Source organism: Podarcis raffonei, chromosome 17 (assembly GCF_027172205.1).
Source record: "Podarcis raffonei isolate rPodRaf1 chromosome 17, rPodRaf1.pri, whole genome shotgun sequence".
Taxonomy (NCBI): domain Eukaryota; kingdom Metazoa; phylum Chordata; class Lepidosauria; order Squamata; family Lacertidae; genus Podarcis; species Podarcis raffonei.
The window spans coordinates 15,668,816-15,692,355 of NC_070618.1; the positions used below are offsets into that span (position 1 = coordinate 15,668,816).

The window sequence follows — 23,540 nt, forward strand, 5'->3', positions numbered from 1 at the left end:
CTTCAGCCCTTATCTCTGCATCATGGACTTGTAAAGATAATACATGTTTGCTCCTTTGAAACCTGTTATGCTGCTACTTCCTTGAGATGCAACAACATAAAACCCCACAGCATTTCACCTGATGCTTAAATCAGAACGTAGATAAATGCCAAACTATGGAAGGGCACAGAATTAGAACAGGAGCTCACACGAACGCACACAAGCAATTGAAAAAGGTACAATCGTGAAAAATATCCACTATGAATCCCAATTAAGTGCAGATATATATTTAAATATAACAAATTAAATTAAATAATTGAAGGTGTGCTAATTGAAATACATCTCCCAGACAAGGTATTCAAGTGTTAGTATGGTGTAAGATGATCAAACCTCTCCATTCTGAAGGAAATCAGCCCTGAGTGCTCACTGGAAGGACAGATCCTGAAGCTGAGGCTCCAATACTTTGGCCACCTCATGAGAAGAGAAGACTCCCTGGAAAAGACCCTGATGTTGGGAAAGATGGAGGGCACAAGGAGAAGGGGACAACAGAGGACGAGATGGTTTGACAGTGTTCTCAAAACTACCAGCATGAGTTTGACCAAGCTGCGGGAGGCAGTGGAAGACAGGAGTGCCTGGTGTGCTCTGGTCCATGGGGTCACGAAGAGTCGGACACGACTAAACGACTGAACAACATGGTGTAAGAACAATAAATCATGTTTCTGTAGCAAAGCTACAGGGGTCCACCCATTCTGCAGCTGAGATGGGAAACAAGTGTACTCAGTGAAACTCCCAGAGTGCAAGACGCTTGTAGTGACGTATTTACAGGTTTCCAGCTTGTTGGGCTTCTAAGGAACTTTGAAGTTTTAGAGACAAACTCCTTGTGAATGGATATTAAAAACTCTAATTTGATATCAGAAAATGTAATTATCGGGAGTGCATTTTACAGAACAATGTAAATGATACAAGATTGGCGGGGAGGGGGGAGAGACACTAGGTTTTGGTCTTCAAATGAAACAGTCACACACATGTTGTATATGAAATGCATTTAAAAGGATGTAATGGAGAGAGAGAAAGGCGATAAATAGATTTACTTTCTCAAAACATTTGATTGTATTCAAAATTTATTTTTAAACAAAAAACAAGACAATGATTTTAAATAAACATGGTATTCTTAACATGTTGACAGACAGTTTAAATTAGCCATTGTGAACCGTTGCTCTGTTCTGTCACAGTGCCGTACTACAATATTTTCAAAGTATTTCCATTTCATAATCAACCCGGATTTCTTATATAAGAAATCAAGTTGTTCATCTGAGTGAAGCATCAGTTTCCTTTAATTATAAAGGTTTCACTAATGCAAACACACATATACACACACACCTATTTGACACAATTCTTCATAGTGACAACACACACGCGCACACACACACACTGAAGTCTGTCAGGCCTTTTTGGTTTTTCTGTTACACTGCTGACATGGTGATTAGCATCAAGCTAGACCAGCTAAGCTTCACTTTAGCAGTATAATGGATGGCATCAACCAAACTTCACACAAAATAACCCCACACAAACATTATAAGCAAAATTAATCAAGACAACAGTGATAAAACAATGAAGATGACAAAAACGCAACTTGAGTGGGTCATAACCAGACTAGTTTGCTGTGTGCAGCCTTCCTCGGGAATTTCTTCCCAATTCACATGTAAATAATGGAACACACATTAAAAAGCCTCTGTTTGTGGAAATAAGATGCCCTTCAAAACATATTCTGTAATGTCATAAGGCAAATAAAGAGAATGCAGGATGAAAGGTTTTGGTCTAGGGAATGTTTCATAGGATCTGTCTACACACAAACATGCGCGTTCACACACGCACATTATTATATTACACGGTGTGTGTACAGGACAATTAAATGGACTGGCTCAGTAAACTGGAAAAAATGTACTTCTATAAATGCTCAGAGTTATTGCTAATATGCTACAGAGTAAGCTCTTTGTCACAGAAGTACCAAAACTTAGGATTTAAAGCTGCCATACTGGAATACACATACTTTTATGGTGACAGCATGCCATGCCCATTTGGAGGAAAAAGCAACATAAATACGGTTATAAAAAGAAAACAAAGGCTTATGTTGTGCCCCTCTCCATTTTGCTTTGCAACCAGAGTCTGTTTTAAACAAGTCCAGTTCACCACATTAACAGCTACCCCACAGTGAAAAACAAGCCAACAGGAGGAAACAGGGTAAGAGACAGCATGCATTTACAACTTGCTTATAACCTAGTCTTTTCAGTTGTTACAACTTGAATATAAAAAACCCAATTGAGAGACCAGATTAACTAAAGGAAGAAAAAAAGCCTAGAGCGGACCTAGTTTGATAGTTAAAGCTTACCATTCCATATCAGTAACAGCAAACTCATCTTGCATTTTAATATACTGACAAGTATCTATTGCAATCAGAGATTTAAGGATGACTAGTGTAAGAGAGAGACCTATGCCCACTTAAAAAAAGATACTAAATACCTGCATCATGAAATTACATTCTTAAGAAGACACAGTGTGTAAGAAAATAGCTCGTATGTGAAATGTTTCTGAAATGCATTCCCCCTCTCCCCATAACTATCAAACGTTCACTCACACACACAAAAAAACACAAAACCCCCCACCCTTTTAAAAAAGTCAAAATGGGAATGAAGGAGATTAGCTTGGCTAATTACAGCACAGTGATTTAAAATGGTTCAAGACAGAACCGATTAGAGTTGGCCAAAAAATGCCCTCTAGGCATAGCTAACCATTAATTCATCCCACCCACAACATCAAACTCTGTCCACTTTTGGCTCATTGCGGCGAGACCAAAGTTCTTTAATATATATATCTATATACATACACACACATAGATACAAATTTCCAGCTTCAACTTGTAAGGCCTAGTTACCTATTTATACTTGCTCCGCAGCAATTACAAGAGGTAGGCATAGATCATCTAAAAGGCTTCTCTCCTTGTGCCCCGCCACTTGTGCTTCCCAAAGCTAACTGCACTTAAATAAAAATGCTGCTAGCCTTTCAGTGGATAAAATCCAGTGGCCAGAAGGCCCTTGGGGACAGAGTCATAGCTGCGCTCTTGCACAACTCCCTTTCATTTCCAGGGGACTAGTGTAGAACTTATTCCCAGTGGATTATGTCCTTTGATTAACAAAGAGTAGCTTTTACTATACTGAAGGATACTGTCTTTAGAACTTGCTGCAGAACATTCCCAAGAAAAATGAATCCTGAAACCAATTCTCTTGATTTGATTTTGTACATAAAAACAAGATACCATTTGGCCAAGACTACAGATGTACTTTTTCACAGATGCAAGTGCCATGCAAAATAAATTAAAGAACAGATATGAAAACATACAGGTAATAAAACTATTGAAGGTAGATTTTTTAAAAGCATTTTATATAAACATAATTTATAATACTTTCTTTTTTTCTCCTTTTTCTTTTCTCGAAATACACAGTCACAAAGCTATGGCTATACATCCAGAATTTCCTCTGCTGTGCCCCCACAGCGTAATCTGTAGCGTCCTGTCCTCCAGCTAATAGTAGGATCCCACAAGGCCGATAGGAAAATGTATATCGTCATAGACTCTCTGATGAACCATGCCACTGCATAGTCAAGTTTTGAAAAACACAGAGCACCACCCTGGGGAATAGACAAAACAGATGTTCACATTTACTGATGATGCCAACAACTAAAATAAATAATTATTTAATGAACATAACTTAATCAAAAATAACATTACTTTAACATAGAAAAACTTAAGCAATTGCTCTTTAGCTCTGCAACACTATGGTGCCACTATTCCATGCAAAACCCAAGCTAACACTTGAGAAACATAGGCTAGTTCACACATCACACTAAGCCAAACCACGGCACAGTGTGAACACATGGGCTCTGGAAGAGGAGACTACAATAATAGAATCACAGAACTGTAGAGTTGGAAGGGACCCAGAGGGTCATCTAGTGCAATGTCAGAATCTCAACTAAAGCATCCATGACAGATGGGCATCCAACCTCTGCTTAAAAATCAGAGACCACCACCTCCCGAGGGAGACCATTCCGCTGTCAAATAGCTATTACTATGAGAAGGTTCTTCCTGATGTTTAGTCAGAATCTCCTTTCTTTTAACTGGAATCCATTGGATCGGGTCCTAGCCTCCAGGGTGGAGAAAACAAGTTTGCTCCATCTTCCATGTGACAGCCCTTGAGATGTCTGAAGATGCTATCATCTCTCTTCTCAGATTCCACTTTCCCAGGCCAAACATACCAAACTCCCTCAACCATTCCTCATAAGGTTTCCAGACCCTTGATTATCTTGCTTGTCCTCCTCTGCACACATTCCAGCTTGTCAATATCCTTCTTAAATTGTGGTGCCCAAAATTGGACACAGTGCTCCAGGTGTGGTCTGACCAAGTGAAAATAGAGTGGTACTATTAATTCCCTTAACACCACACTAGACACTAGACTTCTGTTGATGAAGCCTAGAATAGCAGTAGATTTTTTCTGCATTATACCGTTGACTCATGTTAAGCCTGCTAGATTCTTTTCACATTTACTACTAGCAAGCCAGGTGTCCGTCCCCCCCATCCTATATTGGACACACTGTCTTCCCTGGCCATTCTACTGCCACACTGTTATGGCATGGCTTATTATGCTGTCTGAACTTGTCTGCCAGACAAACTATATGTCGTAACCCATACGATAAATTTTGGCTACATATCATAGTTACTCTGGAGAACAGTAAACCATGAGCTTAAATTTGGATGACACACAACAGCATCAGCACAGCAACACAACGGCACCGGAGGATAGCAGCCGCAATCTTCTCTCCCAGATCCCACACACTGACATGTTTGCAGTAAGCTATGGTTTGACTGAGCATGACATGCAAATCAGGCTAAACTCAATTTGATAAGGAATCTTTCCAAGGGCATACATGCATTTCATAATTGATGCTTACTGATTTTCCTTAGGAATAAACTATTGGTTTTTCTAGTTCAGAACTGTTCACTCTGAGTTGAGAAGGTCTTCAAAATGCTAAATACTAGTCTTTCAATCCTGCTACCAGAGATTCCTCTCAATTGGTGATAAAAAAAACTGGATTTGGGACCTTCTGCATGTATTCAGAAGTAGCAGGACTATGGCTACTCAGAGCAGCTAATCCTTCTATTGTTAGCTGAAGGTGAAGACAACAGGTGCCTGTACAGTTTTTCTAGTCAAGTAATATATAAAGCAGAGAGAAAGTAGCTGAAGAAGACATGAAGCTTCACAAAATTGTGTCAGAACTAACATCCCAGAGGGGTATTGGCATAGTTGAATCAGGTATTATGCTTTCAACAATGTTTCAGTGAGGCCTGCCAGCAAATTAATTTATCACTCTTGAAGTTTAAATATACTCTTGCCTGTCTAATGAGCATACCGTTTGGTCAGCCAGCCAATTCATTCAGTGAAAGGATTAATTACATAAGAGGCTGTCAGTGCAGTTTCCTCCAAGTGATGTCAGACTACAGCTCTCATTACCTCTATACACAGCTATTTACAATACGTCTGCTAACCAGGATGAAAAAGTTCTAACACATTTTTTAAAAGTTACGTCAATGATTTCAGTTAATTTAGAACAGTACACATGTTAAATATAATGCTCTGATCAATACAACCTACCTGGACACCCCTGAGTTGAATGTAGTCAAATATAAACCATGCCAAACAGTGACACATAAAAAACACCATTATATCCCATCTGAACACATGGTGAACTGCCCATCCAATTATCAAGCTTGCAACAAAGCACTCCGATATCGGCTCACAGATTATTGTGGCTGGAACCATGTTGATCCGTAGCTTGGCCCATCTATAATTAAAAAGGGGGAAATGTATTTTAAACCTGACAATACTTGTCAAGTTATATTAACAAGATGCTATTTTATTTAAGATCATTTATAGAATGCGTTTCCATTGCAAATACCAAGGTTGTTAACAAAATAAAATCAACACAATGCAGCGATATACAAACATATCCAAAGTTCAGTAGTGTTGGTATGAATGATCAGTGCCCGGAAATGTCTGCGTGAGGAGTTAGGTTTTTACCAGCCAGCAGAACACCTGCACCTTATTTCCCCATTGTATTTCTGTGTTTGGGGACTGAAGGCAATAGCTAACCTAGTATTTGGCATGCACAACACAAAAAATATCTGGGATGTAGAGACAAGCCAGGGAAAATGCTGGTACAGACTGCTAAACAAGTGAAGGAAAAACAGCTGGAATTCTACCACTTTGAGCATACAAAGGAATCAATATGGAAGGAGAGCTACTCAAAAAGAATGAACATTGTCTTTTTGAATGCCAATGTTACCTAGGAGGAAGTGAGAATAATAATTGAAGAACCAACAGGAGACAAATGCCCTAGTTTTGTTTGGTTTAATAACTGTTAAAAAGGACTTAGGCTACAATTATGCACACACTTTCTTGAGAAAAATTCCCACTGAACTCAGTGGGACTTGCTTTCAAGTTTATTTATTCTATTTAGAAGACTTCTCATAAAATAATTTATCCAGGAGGAGCATAAAAACCCACTATAATAAAAGCACAGTCAACATAAATACCCGAATGTAAAACTGGCACAATAAAGCCAGCAAACAATATTATATAGAAAGTACAAAGATAAAATGGCTCTCAAATACCTATGTACACTAAAACCACCAACAGTAGCAAAGGATTTAACACAGCATCAAAAAGACGTTAATGCAGGTACCAGCCAAGCTTCTCTAGAGAGAGCATTTCAGAGTTGTAAGGCCATCATCAAAATGCCTTCTTTTTTGTGTCCATCCTCTGAGCTTCAGATTGAGAGAGGATACAGAAGGGTCTTTGCACTACAGGTAGGTACATACAGGAAGTACTAAGTTCCCACACAGTGCAGGGCTTTATAGGTCCAAACCGGCACATAAACTAGGCCCAGAAATGAATCTGATGCAAGCGCAGGAAAGAAAGGACCAGTGAGTTGCATTCATCGTGCCTGCTCACAGGTAACATGCTCACTGCCATATTTTGCACCAGCCGAAGTTTCATATAATACATTACAGCAATCCAAGCCATTACCAAATCATGCATGGTGACAGGTATCCATCCCTAAATAGGCTTCAAGCCAGGATACTAGCCTAAAATGAGGATACTTGAGCCTCTAATGACAATGATGGATATTTCAGAGAGGGTGCGACTCCTCCAGAAGAGGTTGAATCCCATTCATGTTGAGTGGGAAGCCCTTAATGTAACATGGGTGAAAGCATCATTATTGATTAAGGTGTGTTTCACTCCTAAGTAGCTGCATGACCCAAACACTTTCTCAAGGTAGACATTTATAAAACAGATGCTTTCCCCATTTTGTCTTTGAAAAGCCTCATCTCTTTTGAAAAAATAAGAGGATTGAGAAGAGTGTCCTTTAATTTATTTCTCTCTCTCGGGTTTAACCTGATTCATTTCTATACAGTGACATTTTGCAATATGGCATTTTCACGTTTTTCAAGTGAAAATACCATTCTGGCTATATAAGGACTGGCACTGTCTCTTAATCAGTGGTAAAAGAGGAAATGGTCATTATGATACAGCATAACTATCTACAAATCAGGTTAAAATGGATTAAGATAGATTCATTAGTGTTACATTAGGAAATAAAGGGGGAAAGAGGCGGGGGGAATGGTGAGTGGGGGTGGGGTCGGGTGGCGGTGTTTCTATTTTACTTAATGTATGTGTGGGGTTTTGTGTCAGAGTCGCTTGTGCAGGTTCTCTTTACTATTCACCTGTGTTCCTTTGAACAAGACATCAAATGTATTTACCCAAGATCTAGTAAACTAAGAAAACTGATCACTTTGACAATGTCAGTATTAAGAGTGTGGAACAAAAACAAGGTTACTACCACTCTGTGAATCATTGTAATAGATCAGGCAGGATAAACTATTTAGAATAGATGACACCACCATCTATCAATGCACTTAGTTGAAGAAGGCAGAGTTACCTCATCAAGAAATAAGTGATTTCCTCTGTTCTAATTCTTGAGAATTGTTTACAAAATAAACTAAACAAGGGCTCATTAATGAAACTGAATTGATTTATCATTAGTTTAATGACTGCTACAATTTTAATCACACTATATTGGAAAAGGTAGAAAAAACCAGCAGGTTGGCAGTCAGAAATTGAAAACTGATCGTATTTATATGCCAATACCAAGCCTTCCCATACTCATGTAGCCGTACCACCACTAATACATAATAGAAAAGTACTAACAGACTCAAGGTAACTCTGACCTATGCCCAAGTACAGAAAAATCTGCCAGGAAAAAGCTAAGGGGAATCTCAAAGACTAGCCCCATGCCCCAATACAAGTTGTTGGGAATCACAAGTGTAGAGAGCACTGTTGCACTCAGATCCTGTTTGTGGGCCTTCCCATAGCCATCTGGGGGACCACTGTGAGAAAAGGATTATGTCAGGCTTTTGACCTGAACCAGCAGAGTTCTTATGTGTGTGGTTTTTTTGGTGGGGTGACAACTGGGTGGCTGGGAGGGGCATCAATGGAAGAATTAAATAAACATAGCCAAGATCAGACACAAGTCTTTCCACACAAACACACATCCAAAATGGATTTTAAAAATGATGACTCAACGATGACTGAGATTGCTCAGGGAGCACAGAATGCTACCTTGTTTAGGAGGAGAAGCAGGAATGTGGGGCGGGGACAAGGAAGGGGCTACAACCTCAAAGAGAAGCACTCCATGCTGCAACAGTTGCTGCAGGGCCCAGTTTGTAATTACTTTGCGTTAATGTTTCAAACAATCTCTTGTTCTATATTGCTTTTAATGCTAATTCCTGCATAAAACTTTGTGTGAAATAGTAAACTGGTATTTAGCACTGTTGCAGATTGGATCAAAACTATGATCTACAATTGAAGATACCAGAAAACGAAATAATAAAAAGTTCAAATTTTTACCTGATCATTCTGGATTGAAACTGGGAAATTGAATAGGAACCAGAGTTCTGCATTGCAACTTGTGTGGCCATACCAAATTTCCAGCCCCTGAAAATGAATGCACACCAAGAATGTAATCAAGATAACAGGCAACAGTTCTTGTGACCATTTTACTTCTGTACACTTGTCAAGGACAAACACTAAATTCGTTTACTGAATACGTCTCTTAAATGTTTATTACAGCTGTTAACAGTGCTTCTGAATGTAGCTTTTTACTCTCCTACTAGGGGTATGCAAAGATCAGAAGATTCTACTTGTATCTCTAGTTTAGGGAAGCTGTCCAATTTGTTTTGCAGTTACTCTCTGTCTTTTCAATTCAACTTATTATTTGGGACAGAATTAGATCTGTTAAAGATGAATTTGTTCTCCTTCCCATTCACTATAATGGAGAATTTATAAAACAGCTATAACTTTTCTTTTCACAGAAGCAGATATAGTTTGCAAGTGTAGCAGCCTCTCCAAAGCAGATTTAATCTGCAAAGTTGTAAGCAGATACACCCAGGAGTTTTCTGGTGAGCTCAGTTCAAAGTGCTGGTGATGGAATTGGGTTTGGCCAGGGAATCAGATGATTCTCCTCCCCCATCCTGTGGGCCAAACTTGATAGGTGGGTGAAGCCACTCACTTGCCAGTCACCTGACTATTTTGAAATCAAACAGTGTTGGTAAATGCACAGCCTCACAAACTGCTTTTCAAAGCACTCTGCAAGTTTACAACCGTCTCCGCAAGACCCAATAATTAGCTGATTGCAGTAGGTTTCGCAAGGCCCAGCAAAGTGCTCTGCAAGACTCCATTGTGGAAGGCTTTATCAAGATGTGCTATTCAGCTGATTGTTGAATGTTGTGAAACTAGTTTCAAAGCATTCTGCAAAACCAATCATCTGATTGTAGCACCTTTCACATGGGCACTTTGCACATGGCCTGGTGGGCCAAATAAGGCCTGCAGGCCAGAGGTTTCCCACCTCTACTTTAAAGACATACAGTCATACCGTGGAAATCAAACAGAATCCATTCCAGAAGTCCATTCAACTTCCAAAACGTTCAGAAACCAAAGTGCGGCTTCTGATTGGCTGCAGGAAGCTCCTGGATGTTTGGTTTCCAAAAGAACATTAGCAAACCAGAACAATCACTTCCAGGTTTGCAGCGTTCAGGAGCCAAAACGTCCAAGTTCCAGAGTGTTTGGGATCCAAGGTACGACTATATAATTTGAACTAAGTTAGAAGAAAGAGTACCTTCACCTATGTAAACTAGCCCATATGTTAATATTAGCTTTGGAGGCTCCGATTATAGGGCTGACAGCAACATCAATTTAAGCTGGCAGGCAGAAGAGAGAAAGTCTTTTCAGCTCTTGTTCCTTGGTTACAGAACTCCCTCCCTGCCAAATTATGTGGCCTCTTCTATACAACTGTTTAAATGGGCTTTAAAAACGCATTTGCTTGTTTGTCTTGAAGGTCTTAATTGCTGCTGGTTTTGAAACTGTTGATATGTTTAAATTATTTTTATATGAACCAACCAGACCATTTGCTACACTAGTCAAGAAGTTCATAGAATTATAGAATCGTAGAGTTGGAAGAGACCCAAGGGTTGTCTAGTCCAACCCCCTGCAATGCAGGAAACTCAGCTAAAGCATCCATGACAGATGGCCAGAGGGTGAACTCTTTCTTATAAATAGGTTTAGAAGAATGGTTCACTAGCTTCACTGAACATAGAATCTTTATTTAAATAGCTTACAGATTAGTTTAATCAGTTTAGCATTATATTGATGTGAGTCAATTATTACTCGTTCACTCCCTTTAACACTGGTAACTGTGCTCCATTGTACTACTTAGGCTTCAGAAGTCACTGGGTTGTATTCAAACAAATCATATTCAACAGCAGACCTGCTGAAATCAATGGCCAAGTTAATCACAGCTATTCATTTTAATGGGTCTACTCTTGAGAATGGATACAATCCAATAGGCATGAACCAATAACATGAAGGCTGTGGGTTATGGCTGAGCTTGACTACGTATGCAAAGAAATTTAAGCAAAGCATGCAGTCAGCTTGAAATAATGTACTCCAAGGAGAACTTGGATATCTGAATATCATCTGAATATCATCTTACCTGTCAGCTATCGCTTTGGCCATAAAGTAATCCTCAGCAATGTACTGTGCAAAAGCTATGAGTCCTCCAGCCTGGTCCAAGACATCTTTTCTCATCAAGCAAGACATTCCTGTTACACATTTGAAACCAGTTATATGCGCAGAAATATATGTCCTTGGATGGGAAGTGCCAAAATATACCTGTTAAAAGAAAAAGGCAGGGCTAAGTAATCATCTATGGCAGTTTTCTTTAAGACTTGCATTCTTTGCTTACCAATCATTATGAATTCTAATCAGTGCAGAGACAGATGCATAATTAGTCATCTTGAAATTCTGCAACTGTTTGTAAAGTTTTGCTCTGAAAAGAAACATCTTACCCTTATGCAACCATTTATAGCTATAGTAACATCTGCTGCAAGCACTGCAGGAATCCCAAATGCAACTTTCCTTACTCAGGAAATTTCCTTCTACGATCCATAAAGCTAGAGCATCAAAGATCTATCACATGCTAAAATGGCAGGTATAGATCTCTGAAGGTCAACATTATTCAGACAGGATAGAAGCTGTAGCACCTGCTACAGTAGCCTGAGCAAAATTTCTATAACAAGAGTTTTCTAGTAGAAAAAATGGAGAAGGATGACAAGGGATAAGATGAGGAAAAGAGGTATGACAGATAAGAGTTGGATGCAGACAAGGAAAGAAATGCCTCAAAATGTTTCTTTTCACTTAGTAACATTCATCTGAAATTACACTAAACAATACATTGTTTGACATAAAGTGTCAGGTCCGAAACAGGCTTTCCATGGCAAAAAGCGTTAAGACATAAAAGTTAGAACAGCAACACAAAAAGCAATGAAACATCAAATCAAGCAAGCAACAAATGCCCTGTGATTAGACCAGCAGCTGCTAAAGAAACTTTTGTTCCTTTACGGCTCCATGCCACTGCACATAAATTAAGTCTAGTATATTTGCCCCTGAGCAAAATCTCAGTCATGTCCGCAAATATAACAATTCACCTAAAGGAAATGTTACAGGCTTTGTTGTACTAACTACCAGTAGATCAGAATTCAAGAGTGTAGACTAATGGTCTCTCACCCCATATATTGCTTACACAAAAATACAGGGCGCAGAAGAACAAAACAAACGACATGTGGACAAGAGAAAAAAGACAAATTCTAATGTATTTCTCACTTAAATGTCATTTGAAAGCCCAGATGAAAGGGCTGCTGCTATTATCCTTTTTCTATATGGAATTGTAAGCAATAAAACATTTCAATGTGTTTATTCTTCAACGATAACAAGTAATCTGGAATTTGTTAGAATTTGGATTACAATAGAAGTGAAAGACCAAAAACCTGTTATTAGTCATGCACATTTTTCCTACTCAAATAGCAGTGCTTCTTCTATACTTTTTGAGCTTGAAAATGTGACTAACTCATGGAAATTAAGTATATAAAATAGGAGGAGTGGAACAATTTGGAAAGAAATGAAGAGGACAAAAAGAAACTCACCTGTTCTAGAGTGGCAGCAAAGCCCTGTCTATCTGCAACATAGGGCAGGCCATGGACCAGTCCAACTTTTTCAGTCATTTGATTGGCCATATCAGTTAGTGTATCTGGCGTTACTAAAAATGAAATGTGACTGTGGTTTACATCCATGGATTAATGTTTTTAAAATCTTATGGATTTACATCCCAATTGTGTCTCTTAACTGGCAGAAAGCTTCTGTCCACAGAATGGTAAAGGAAGCCATTTTCAGCTACTCCCCATCCCTAAATTTGCTCTGAAGGGCATCCAACCCTCTGCAGAAGATTTATGGGGGTGGGGAGCTCAGGGGAGAAGGGAATTGCTTAAAGTGGCTTCCCTCCCATTCTGCTGATGGAAGATTTACCATCCATTGAGCAACACCACTAGATACAATCCTTATATGTTTGGTAAAATATTGGTCTTCTCAATAATATCCAAGTTTTCAAACAGCAGTAGATTATTACATATTGTTTGCAAAATAGTAACAGGAAAGAGTGATAATTCCAAGAAATCCTTTACTCTTTGTTTATAGTTGGTGACAATATTCTGAATATGAGTATTAGGTTGAAATCACGGGGTGGGGGGGAATACTAGAATCAGGGTTGGGACCTGGATCCTTACCTCCCCCCACCCACCTGTCAGTCACCTGACATAATAAGTCAGGCAACAGCTTCAAAAGGGATCACTCTTGGCATCAACTACTGATCAGTGCTGACAGCATGCTGCTTCACAGGTATGCTGTCAGCACCAATCAGCTGACTGACAGTGCACACTTAAAGGCCCTCTTTGAAGTCCATCCTCAGGCACAGTTTGGATTCAAACTGCATCTGCAGACAGACATTTTCCTCTGTTTGCAGGCATGGTTTGAATCCAAATTACAGTTCCAAATGGACTTTAAGGCAAGCACTGATGATCAACTGATCTGTGGAACTTACAAAGCCCTGCTCTGCTTTTTGTAAGCACTGCCAATCACTGATCAGCACCGCTTTAGCCCATGTTTCCATGTCTCTATCTGCCCACACCTCAAATCCAATATGACATCAGGTGCAGGGCAGGTGAGGAGGCATGTGGGCTGGAGGTCTGTCCCCCACTGCAGTAGAAGATAAAGACAACCATTACAGACGCTTCAATTTTAAGAGTAAGAGGCAAACTCTAAAATTCAAATTCAACTGCTTAAAGTGTTGCTCAGGCCTGGAAGTGTTGGATCTAGAAGACTTTGTCAGATAGTTGGTTAAGTAATGTGTCTTCCAAAGCTCTGGCCAGCCTGCTGACACCTACCATAATGAGATCTTGATTGAAACAGCAATAGTAAGAAAGGAGGAAGCTTGCTGTTTATTTCTGAGGTGGATTTCAGTATCCCAGTAGCTACAGCAAAACACTGGGCCATAAAAAACATTTCACAAGATGCACCCGCTACACTAGATACAGCAAGCAAAAGGTGCAAGATGTTCTACTCTAATGCTGATTCAAGAAAATACAGGTTTATTACTCAAGCTTCATCCAAGTGTAATACATAAAGCAAAGCTGGCAGCAGAACTAATCCATGCTGCAAATTGAGAGAACTTATTTTCCATTTACATGCCATTCCTTATAATACCAGTTGCGGACGACTCTTCTGGCGAACCAGAGCAGTGCACGGAAACGCTGTTTACCTTCCTGCCAGAGCGGTACTATTTATCTACTTGCACTTGACATGCTTTTGAACTGCTAGGTGGGCAGGAGCTGGGACCTAACAACGGGAGCTCACCCCATCACGGAGATTCGAACTGCCGACCTTCTGATCGGCAAGCCCTAGGCTCTGTGGTTTAGACCACAGTGCCACCCGCATCCCTAAAGTCAAAATACTCTAAACTTAACAAAACTTCACTTGTTCACATTGGAACCACGCTATTCTTGCTTTTCCCTACCCCTTTCTGTCTATGCCCTACTATTGACCAGTTACTCTGAAATCTGAATTCTAAATTCTGCTGTCTTTTTTACCTGTCTTACTTTACTCTGTCAAGTGCTATGTACATGGATAGTGTTCAAACAGCAGCAAGATCTTTAAGAGCATGTAATTAGGAAACATTTTTTAAAAACCTACTACTGCTGATGGTACACACTTACCTCTTATACCACTATCACAGATCCATATGAGATCATACTTGGCAACTTCATACGCTGGCATTAAATTGTTGATCTTTGGGTTTATTCCAACCTTCTTCCCACCTGAAAAAAACAAAATTTTTGTTATTTGCACAAATCATGCATATGTTTTCAGAATATACTGCTCAGTAGTGCAGTGAGGGCTGAAAACTACGGCTCAGGTTGGGAGCCCTCCTAAATTACCACCAGTTTGGCATGTGGGGACAGCAACAAACAGGCCCTGTATCAGCAGATCCTGCATCAGCAGCTCAGCTGACACTAGGGCCCACCAGGACTACAGCATACTTTTGTTCTTTCATAGTCAGAGACAGAATTACAGGTGCTCGTTTCATTCTTTTTGGTTTAAAACATACCACCCTTTTCTGCAACAAAATGGTGCTTATTCTCAGGTAAGCATATTTAGCACCAGGCAGTGCTTTTTTTCTAAAAATAAATGTTTAGAGGTGCTCTCATTTTTCCTGCCCATATTGAAATACTGCCCCTCAATGAGGCCAAACTTAGTTTCACAAAAATGTTTAGGGGTGTGCGTACCCCTGCATCCCCCCCAGAAAAAAAGCACTGGCATCAGGGCACCAGGAGTAAGTTCCAGGGAATCAAGCAAAGGGCCTTCTCGGTAGTGGTGACTGCCCTGTGGAATGCCCTCCTATCAGATGTCAAGGAAATAAACAACTATCTGACTTTTAGAAGACATCTGAAGGCAGCCCTGTTTAGGGAAGTTTTAAATGTTTGATGGTTTATTGTGCTTTTAATTCTGTTGGGAGCCGCCCAGATGGGAGGGGTATTATTATTATTATTATTCTGTAATCAAGATGGTGCTATGATTTAAAATGTGAAACTTTTTCTTTCTTTTTACAGGGTTAGCAAACTGTTTTACATTTCTTTCTTTCCTCTAATATATGATGGTGGGGGACAGGGTGAGAACAGAAATGCTAAAATTGTGCTTCACAAGCAAACTAATTAATATGTACGGCTATCTAAACCACCACCACTCACCCAACAAAGCCATTAAGTCTTGGTTTAAAATTCCCCAGTTGCACCAGTGATACTACTTTGCAAACAAAAATGGAGATGAAAGGATACTTCTCAGCTCAACGTTAATATGCTCTGCTATCTGACCAGGTTCTCAACCTTAATGTTACATTTTGATCTAGCTGAGGAGACAATAGTAGGCCAATTCCAACCTCAGCGTAAAGATGGGTTGAGTAAGACTGGGATTGGGAATCAGTGATAGAGCTCTAGGATGTTTCTGCATAACCTGCAGACGTCTATGGATACCTGCAGCAAGCAACACAGGGACATAAGCATGGATAAGATGGCATCTCACTAAGTGCATCCACATCTCTTAAATGGTGCTGCTGTACAAATCAAGCCCATCATCTTCTATTTACTAAACAGCTCAGCTGATACTACAATAAGCAATAAGGGGCATGGTCAACTTCTCTATTTTGCCACTAAGTGTATTTTGTTGGAAAGCTGAGAATAATATCATCCTTTACAGCAAACATGCTTGCAAACACCTTTGCTGCATTTCCACAGCTGATTTCCACATATACTTGCAAGACATTTTACAAAAGGAGTGGTTAGAGAAGAGAAACTGCAGATCAGGTTCCCTTCCTTTCCCTTTACAACAGAGAACTTGCTGTTACAAAACTTAAAGAAAATTTAAAATGTAAAGAAAGCAGCCATTGTCAACACAGATCCAGAATTGTTACTGCTACATGGATGCTTTCCTGAAAACTCAATTTCTTTTAAAAATTGTTTTGTACTATTTTAATTATATAATTGTACTTTATTGTTAAATATCACTGTGAAATGTCCTGGGATAGATTGAAGGAAGGGCAGTATACACATACAAGAATGGATGGATAAATAATTAAATAAATAAATAGGGCATTCAAGCTATTTCCATTTGGAACAGTGTATGACAGAGATACATTTCAAAATGGTAGGAATCTTTTAATTCTAGATTTATATGGAAGGAGTCACCTGCACAGAAAAGTTATTTTCAGCGCTGTTTGAATTTGATTTACTGATCTTCAACTCTGCAGCAAGAATGCTTTACAAACTTCTTGACCAACAGTACTTGCATATTAACATATTAAGCTTTTTTTAAAAATCTTTTGGGTTCTGTGCCAACTGGTCCAATCTATTCAAAGGCAACAGCATGACAGAACTCTTTCCTCACTCACCTATAAATAGCCTCGCATCAACATTGGGATATTTGCCAAGGAGCTTTTTACACACATCAATGGCAGGATCATCATGATCTTGTACACAAAGAAGCACTTCAAACTGTGAAAAGAGATACAGTGCAAATTGAGATATATATATATGAGAAAACAGTTTAATGTTTAATGACAAGAATAAAAAAGGAGAAGGGTGTAAGATGTAAGATATTAGATATTACACTATCTTGTTTGTGAAAGCAATATTCTTAAGCTTTCCCCATGAGAAGATAACATTTGTTTCCTCTAGAAAACCTTAGACATGAGCTTTTCTATAAACAGAAATGGAACTTCACAGAAGGTTTACATTTCTGACAGGAGTTCTATGTGCGCTGCTGCCATAATTTGCCCAACAGTTTCCCTAGTTGAATAAAAATAAATAAATCTGTTTTCCATGAGTCCTATGCCACAGAAATCCTAGAGCAGCAGCATTCAGATAAATTGATATAAAACAGAATGTGCCAGTGCTTCCCTTTTCTTCTTGATAATCTTTTATATGATGGTTTCACAAATTCAGCCACTAATAATGCAGCCATCAAGCCCTTTCCCCTTGCCCTCCAGAAACCAATGAAATGCATTCATTCATTTCAGGATGTGACTATATCTTTTGTTCCAATTAGGAAAAATAATCAAGAGACATGGAGTAATAGTGCAGACTTAATTTTACTCAGGATATAATTCAACTACTTTCCCAGAAGAGAGCTCAGGTGAGTAAGATTTTAACATAAATATCACTATACAGTTCCTGCTTACCCAAAAAGCTGCTGAAAAAATAATAATCATACCTAAGATGGGTAAGCTAACGAGGCTAGATATATTCTACATAAAGTATATATTGCAAATTATCCTTAAGTATTTATTTTGCATAAATGTGAATGGGGATGGGGAAGGTTGATCTTAACATTCTGAATCAGCATTTTTGATAGCAGACAATAATGTTTAACTGACACACCTTTCTAAAATTCTACCATTACAATAAATGTCACCATCACTTGGATTTGAACTTAGGTCCAAAATACCATAAAGACTGCTTGGGCCCTTCTATCTTAGCTCAGTCACTGAGATTATTTGGAGGAGTGCTGTTAGTCCCCCCGCCCCCCGCCCCCCCCAATGTTACAAAGGCCCAATTAGCCTCAGCCAGAAGCCAGGAATTTAAAGTCAACAGTCCCATACTGTGGAACATTTTCCCAGGAGATTTAGGAGAAACCGTGCATTTGACTTTCAAGCTAGAAGACTTTATGCTAACAGGCAAATATAGCTGTTTTGAGTAGCCAATCGTTTTAATTACTGTTTTCCATTGCTTTTAGTGTTCTTTTAAATGTTTTTTATATAGAGGGAATTATATAAATACTTCCATTTAAAAAACAACAACCCTGAAGAATGTTGTTCTAAGAATGTTGATTCTTACATTGAGGGGGCTGGAGTAGATGACCCCTGGGGTTATCTACAATTCTATGAAGCTTGTGATGCAATAAATAAAAGTTTAGAATCTGGGCCAAATATAATACAATATCTAAAAAAGAAATAAAGTATGGCTCTTCTCATACTGCACTTATTCAAATTAGCTCTTCATGATATTAGGACTTTCCCCCTTCTCTTAGGAAACAAGCCAATCACTGCTACCGCAATTTTAATCACTAGAGAAAACCAAGAAAAATAAAATTGCAAAGAAAGGGAAAAGACAGATGAAATTAAGAACAAGACATCTGTATCCCAGAAAATGAATTGAGGGATTGTCAGATATTGCCAAGATTCCGGGTAGCACATTGTAACTTTATATGCTACAGTGCTTAGCTCATCCAGGGGAATTCCTTCAGTTCATATAGGTCAGTATCAGCTAAGACAGATGTGAGTAAGAGCACTTGGCCAGCAAATTACAGTTCAAAGCATATAGTAGGCAGATCTGAACAAGTTTTATGTAGTAAGGGAAACAACTGACCCCGCACTCACATCTCAAGTTCTGGGAAGACACTGTCAACATCTGTGAGCTTACATAATACTGTACTTATATGGAATTTATTCATCTACAACATTAGCTATCTTATCAAGCACAAATAAAAGTAAAACATGGATTACTGGTGCATAAAGTCATTAAAATTCACTGATCACTTTTGCCAGACCCACTGAAATGAACTGGAGCTGGATTGGCAAAAACTCTATTCCTAGTGCTTCTGCAAAAGATCTTTCTGAGAAACACAGTATTCTGTACTGGAGGAGAATACTGAAATGAAAGTAGCTCAAGTCCAACAAACCATGCAGGAACAAGTGTAAGCTTGTTATGCGCTCCGACTCCAAAGGCCTGTTACCCAGCGGGGGCATAGAAAACAAATCGTTCAGTCCATTTATCGGTATGGAATTAGATGCGTGCTACAACCTATTTTGGTTATCGTTACAGATGCAAAACGTCTGACAGTAATCCGCAAGGGTTACAGGACACACAAACACACACAATCTCTGAAGCAGCCATCCCTACCTAGTGTGGTGCCCTCTAGATGTTGCTGGTCTACAGTTTGCACCAGCCCAGCCCATTGGCCGCACTGTTTGGGGCTGATGGGAGCTGGAGACCAACAACCATTGGAGGGCACCAGGTTGGAGAAGGCTGCTTTGAAGTATTATGCATTTTAGTATTCCATTAGGCAAGAGAGAAGACCAAGAGGATAGCTTTAAAAAAAAGAAGACTGTTGATACATACTTTGGGATAATCCAATTCAAAGAAGGTTTCCAAATTGTTGATAAGGTTTGGATCAACACCCTTTAAAGGCTTCAGAAGTGAAACACCAGGAAGCTTGCTATATGGCTGTTTGTCTGTCGCTTTCTTGTTTAGGTGTAAGTGCCTAAAAAAAGAAAAATGCTGGTTAGGAATACTGATTATTTAAACATTCGTATTTTGCTGTTCATTTACAGTTTGATGTAAGGCTAATTACAGTTAAGTTTCTGCAGTAGAGTGCATAAATAGCTTTCTGCATGCTGGTGCGCTCTAAATAGCAGGTTAGGACGCAAGGGAAACACCACATCCAACAATTCTACAAGTTTATGTACAGCACAGACACCTGACTGCACTTATCTGAATAGGACCCCAAAGGGCAGAATGGATGCACAGGACCAGTCGAGGTCTCTCTTTTTTCAGTGCCCACCAAGCTATAGAGTCAATCAGTGCTATGGGACCATTGCTCTTCAGTCCCAACAGCTGAAACAGGAACTGTTTGCAGAAATAAGAACTGTGTTTGCAGATCACAATTGTTGTCCAAGGAGGTAAGAATTTTAAACCAATTAGATTGCTCCCATGTTGAATCCCTCTTCTGAGTTTTTTACAGCAATAGATATTTCCTCTCTATACAGTGACAAATTTCCCCCAAAAAAATTTCTACTGGTTTCAGAAAAGGGTTTTCCCTCAAGTCTTTAAGCATTGAAGAAAAGTGTTAAATTTCCTCTCCACACCTGCTCTGATAATTAATTATCAGCCCTCTCCAGCTGACAGGTTTTTTTTTTAAAAAAAATGCACACTTGGCATTTTATGTCGCATCTAGTTTGGTACAAAATCATCCTAGTGATCCTAGTAATCATGAGTTATTAATCCATATCTATACTGTACTTTAAACAGGCTCACACTAAAAAAAGGAGATGTTTGTAAGTCCTGTGTTTTTAAGTTGCATGCACAGAGGCTGGTAACTTTCTAGAACAGAGCACAAAAACATCTGGGGAGTTGCCATAAATTAGATGTCTGTACAGTTTATACTGCAAAATAACTGTTGAGGTTTCCTTATAATGTAGCAGAAGGTTAACTATGAAAGGACCCGCAAACCCAACCATTAATTTACCCCCACCCCTTTTACACACTCTCCCTGAAGTTATTTCTACAGCTAAGTCAACTTTCCAATAATATTTTCCAGCTGCTTATAGAAACTCATCTAAAAAAATGGCTTTATCACAATAATGTACACATTTATTAATGTATTTTGGTTTTTAGAACAGCTGAAATGTGGAAAACAGAATCTGAAACTGAGATACGAGTGCCATTTCCCCCCTCGTGGTCAAAAGAAGGTAATTCTGTGCCAGATTCATGAGATGGTCTGTTTTTAAAAGTATTTTATGGTCTTTCTGATACTGTTTTATGATTTTTATGATATTTTATATTACGTTATTTTTGAATACCACTTACAGATTTTTAAATAAGTGGTTTAGAAATGCCTTCAAATAAGTAAATTTGAGGCAAAACTGTTCCAGCAATTTGGGATGCGGAGAGTTGATGGAGCTTAATTAGTAGACTTGCAAGTAGGTTCACAAATAAGCTTAGGTTACAAACATTTTTAGCAGTCCTCCCACATATTTCTGCCTTAAAGGATTTGAACCAAGTTGCCTTAAAGGGAGTTGCCTTAAAGGAAAAGAACCAAGTTTCATAAAGCTTCCATCACAAATCACGAAACCCAGCAAGCCCAACATTTAAAAACCTTTAATACAGTGGTTGGAATATCAACCCTCTTTCATGCACCCTTTGTAGCAATGTCCCTGCCAGGAGTGTCTCTTTCCACAAGGCTATCCAAGAGGAAAAGAGGAGCCACATCCTTGTCCATTTAAGTCAGCACCAAGTGGCTGGTCATTTATTCAATGTGCTCAATATGTTTTGGAGTGGAATTGTAGATCAGAAATGTTTAAGAAAGAAAAAAAAGGTTGCTAAATATTGGTGACGAGAAATGAAGCATTTGTCCCTTTTGCCAATATCAAACATTCATTAACACACTTTTCCTTAAGGTCTATTGCAAGGGCCGGGAGAGAGATTAATGCCAGAAAAGAGTTTTAGAATTAACTAAAACTCCCTCATTACTAGGTTTGCCATGTCTTAATTCTATGAATGGGGTGCCTTATTTAAACTGACTATCTACTCCTAAATACAGGGTGGCCCAAAAGTAGATATGCTGCTTTAGGATCCACTTTCTTTGTTCTTGACTCAAGTTCGCTGTCATCATTCACAATATCAGTTACGAAAAATAATCATTTTATCTGACTCTACCATTCTTTGCAACTGCCAGCCTGAAATTTAACTGCCACTTTGTCGTGCGTCAGTTATGTGTACATCTTTTTAAATGCAGTTCATACTGAAGAATCTGTTTATCTTTTCTTATACAGTACAGTGGTATCTCTAGATGCGAACGGGATCTGTTCCAGAGCCCCGTTCACATCTAGAAGCAAACGTAACCCGTGTCTGCGCATCTGCTTGTCACGTTTCAGCGGTTCTGCGCATGCGTGTGACGTCATTTTGAGTGTCTGTGCATGCGCAAGTGGCGAAACCCAAAAGTAACGCGCTCCGTTATTTCCGGGTTGTCACGGAGCGCAACTCCAACGCGCTCATCCCGAAGCACATTCAACCCGAGGTATGACTGTACTGGAGGACTCTTCAGTCAAAGGGCAAGTTGCAAAATTCCTAAATGCAGCTATTTCACTTGGATAATCAAATATTCCCTTTTGATTTTGACTTTTGATCCCCACCCCCTGCCTTACAACTTTATTTTATTGGTGGTCAGCTGACCATACAGAAATTATTTTTAGATTGAAAATAAATATGGTGCTCAAATGGCCCATCACAAAGTTTAGCGTGCAGGCATGTTAAGGTACAAGAGGTTCACCTTCCTGATACATTATATAAATGGAAAGCACACCTTATGGTGAGGCAGAAAATAGCAGTAAAAATCACTTACACCTATGGAGTTTGCATTACTGTTCCAATTCTCCAAATAAGTCAGATTTGTACACAATGAGAAATGATGGAAGAAACTGAGAGAAAGCACAGGAAGACTGGCTAATACTTGGATGATGTAATGTGGATGCCTAATAAACATTAGGTGCAGCAGTTCCACACAAAACACTAATAGAAGCATAGCTACTAATGAAGTTTTGTTTAGACAGGCTGTTCTAACAACAGAACATCTCATATTTCTCTAAGGCTTGGCACATTGTTTGCACAATACTGCGCAAAGAGGGCAGTATTTCAACCAAGTTTATTTCAAGCAGATTTACTAAAATGAATGTACATGGCCAAGCTGTGTCCACTAATTCCAACAGGTCTACTCTGAGTAAAACCTATATGAAAACCATTCATGGTTTGTAACCTCGAGATTCTGCATTTTAAGCATCATCTAAATTTCCAAACATCAGCAGTTCAGCCATGTTCTGAAGAAGACAATTTTCCATTACGTGATGCATGCAGACTCCTCAACACAAAAGTTAATAGGGCAAGTCTTCCCTTGTGTCCATGCTGTACATGCCATTGCATTGGGGGTGAGTGACCAACGGACCAAACCTAACTACAGAAAGCAGCACTTAGTTACTGCTGTTCCAAACTCTGTTCAGGAGGAATTTGAAATATACCACCATTGGTGTTGGCTAAGTTCCACTGCATTGCTAAGTCACATCACAGAGCTGAAAGGGTTTAAAAACAGGTGCAAGTCGCTCCTGGCCCTACCCACAGAATGCCCTTTCAGAAATTAAGGCCATGTTCTGCTAGTGCTCAGTTCCATTGGATGAGCAAAATTGAG

The 23,540-nt window shown here is 39.2% G+C and overlaps 1 protein-coding gene across 1 annotated transcript in view; it reads right to left on the reverse strand.

Annotated features, from left to right (window-relative positions):
- Nucleotides 1–1,082: 1,082 nt before the first annotated feature.
- The window catches only part of UGCG (UDP-glucose ceramide glucosyltransferase), a 35,174-nt gene continuing 12,716 nt past the window's right edge, over nt 1,083–23,540 (reverse strand). The window contains exons 2-9 of the mRNA XM_053371311.1: nt 19,703–19,844; nt 16,975–17,077; nt 14,747–14,848; nt 12,626–12,738; nt 11,137–11,315; nt 8,997–9,083; nt 5,682–5,871; nt 1,083–3,663 (exon numbers count right to left, since the gene is read on the reverse strand). Coding sequence (XP_053227286.1) covers nt 3,493–3,663; nt 5,682–5,871; nt 8,997–9,083; nt 11,137–11,315; nt 12,626–12,738; nt 14,747–14,848; nt 16,975–17,077; nt 19,703–19,844 — 1,087 coding nt within the window. The 3' untranslated portion in view covers nt 1,083–3,492. The remainder of the gene's footprint in view (nt 3,664–5,681; nt 5,872–8,996; nt 9,084–11,136; nt 11,316–12,625; nt 12,739–14,746; nt 14,849–16,974; nt 17,078–19,702; nt 19,845–23,540) is intronic.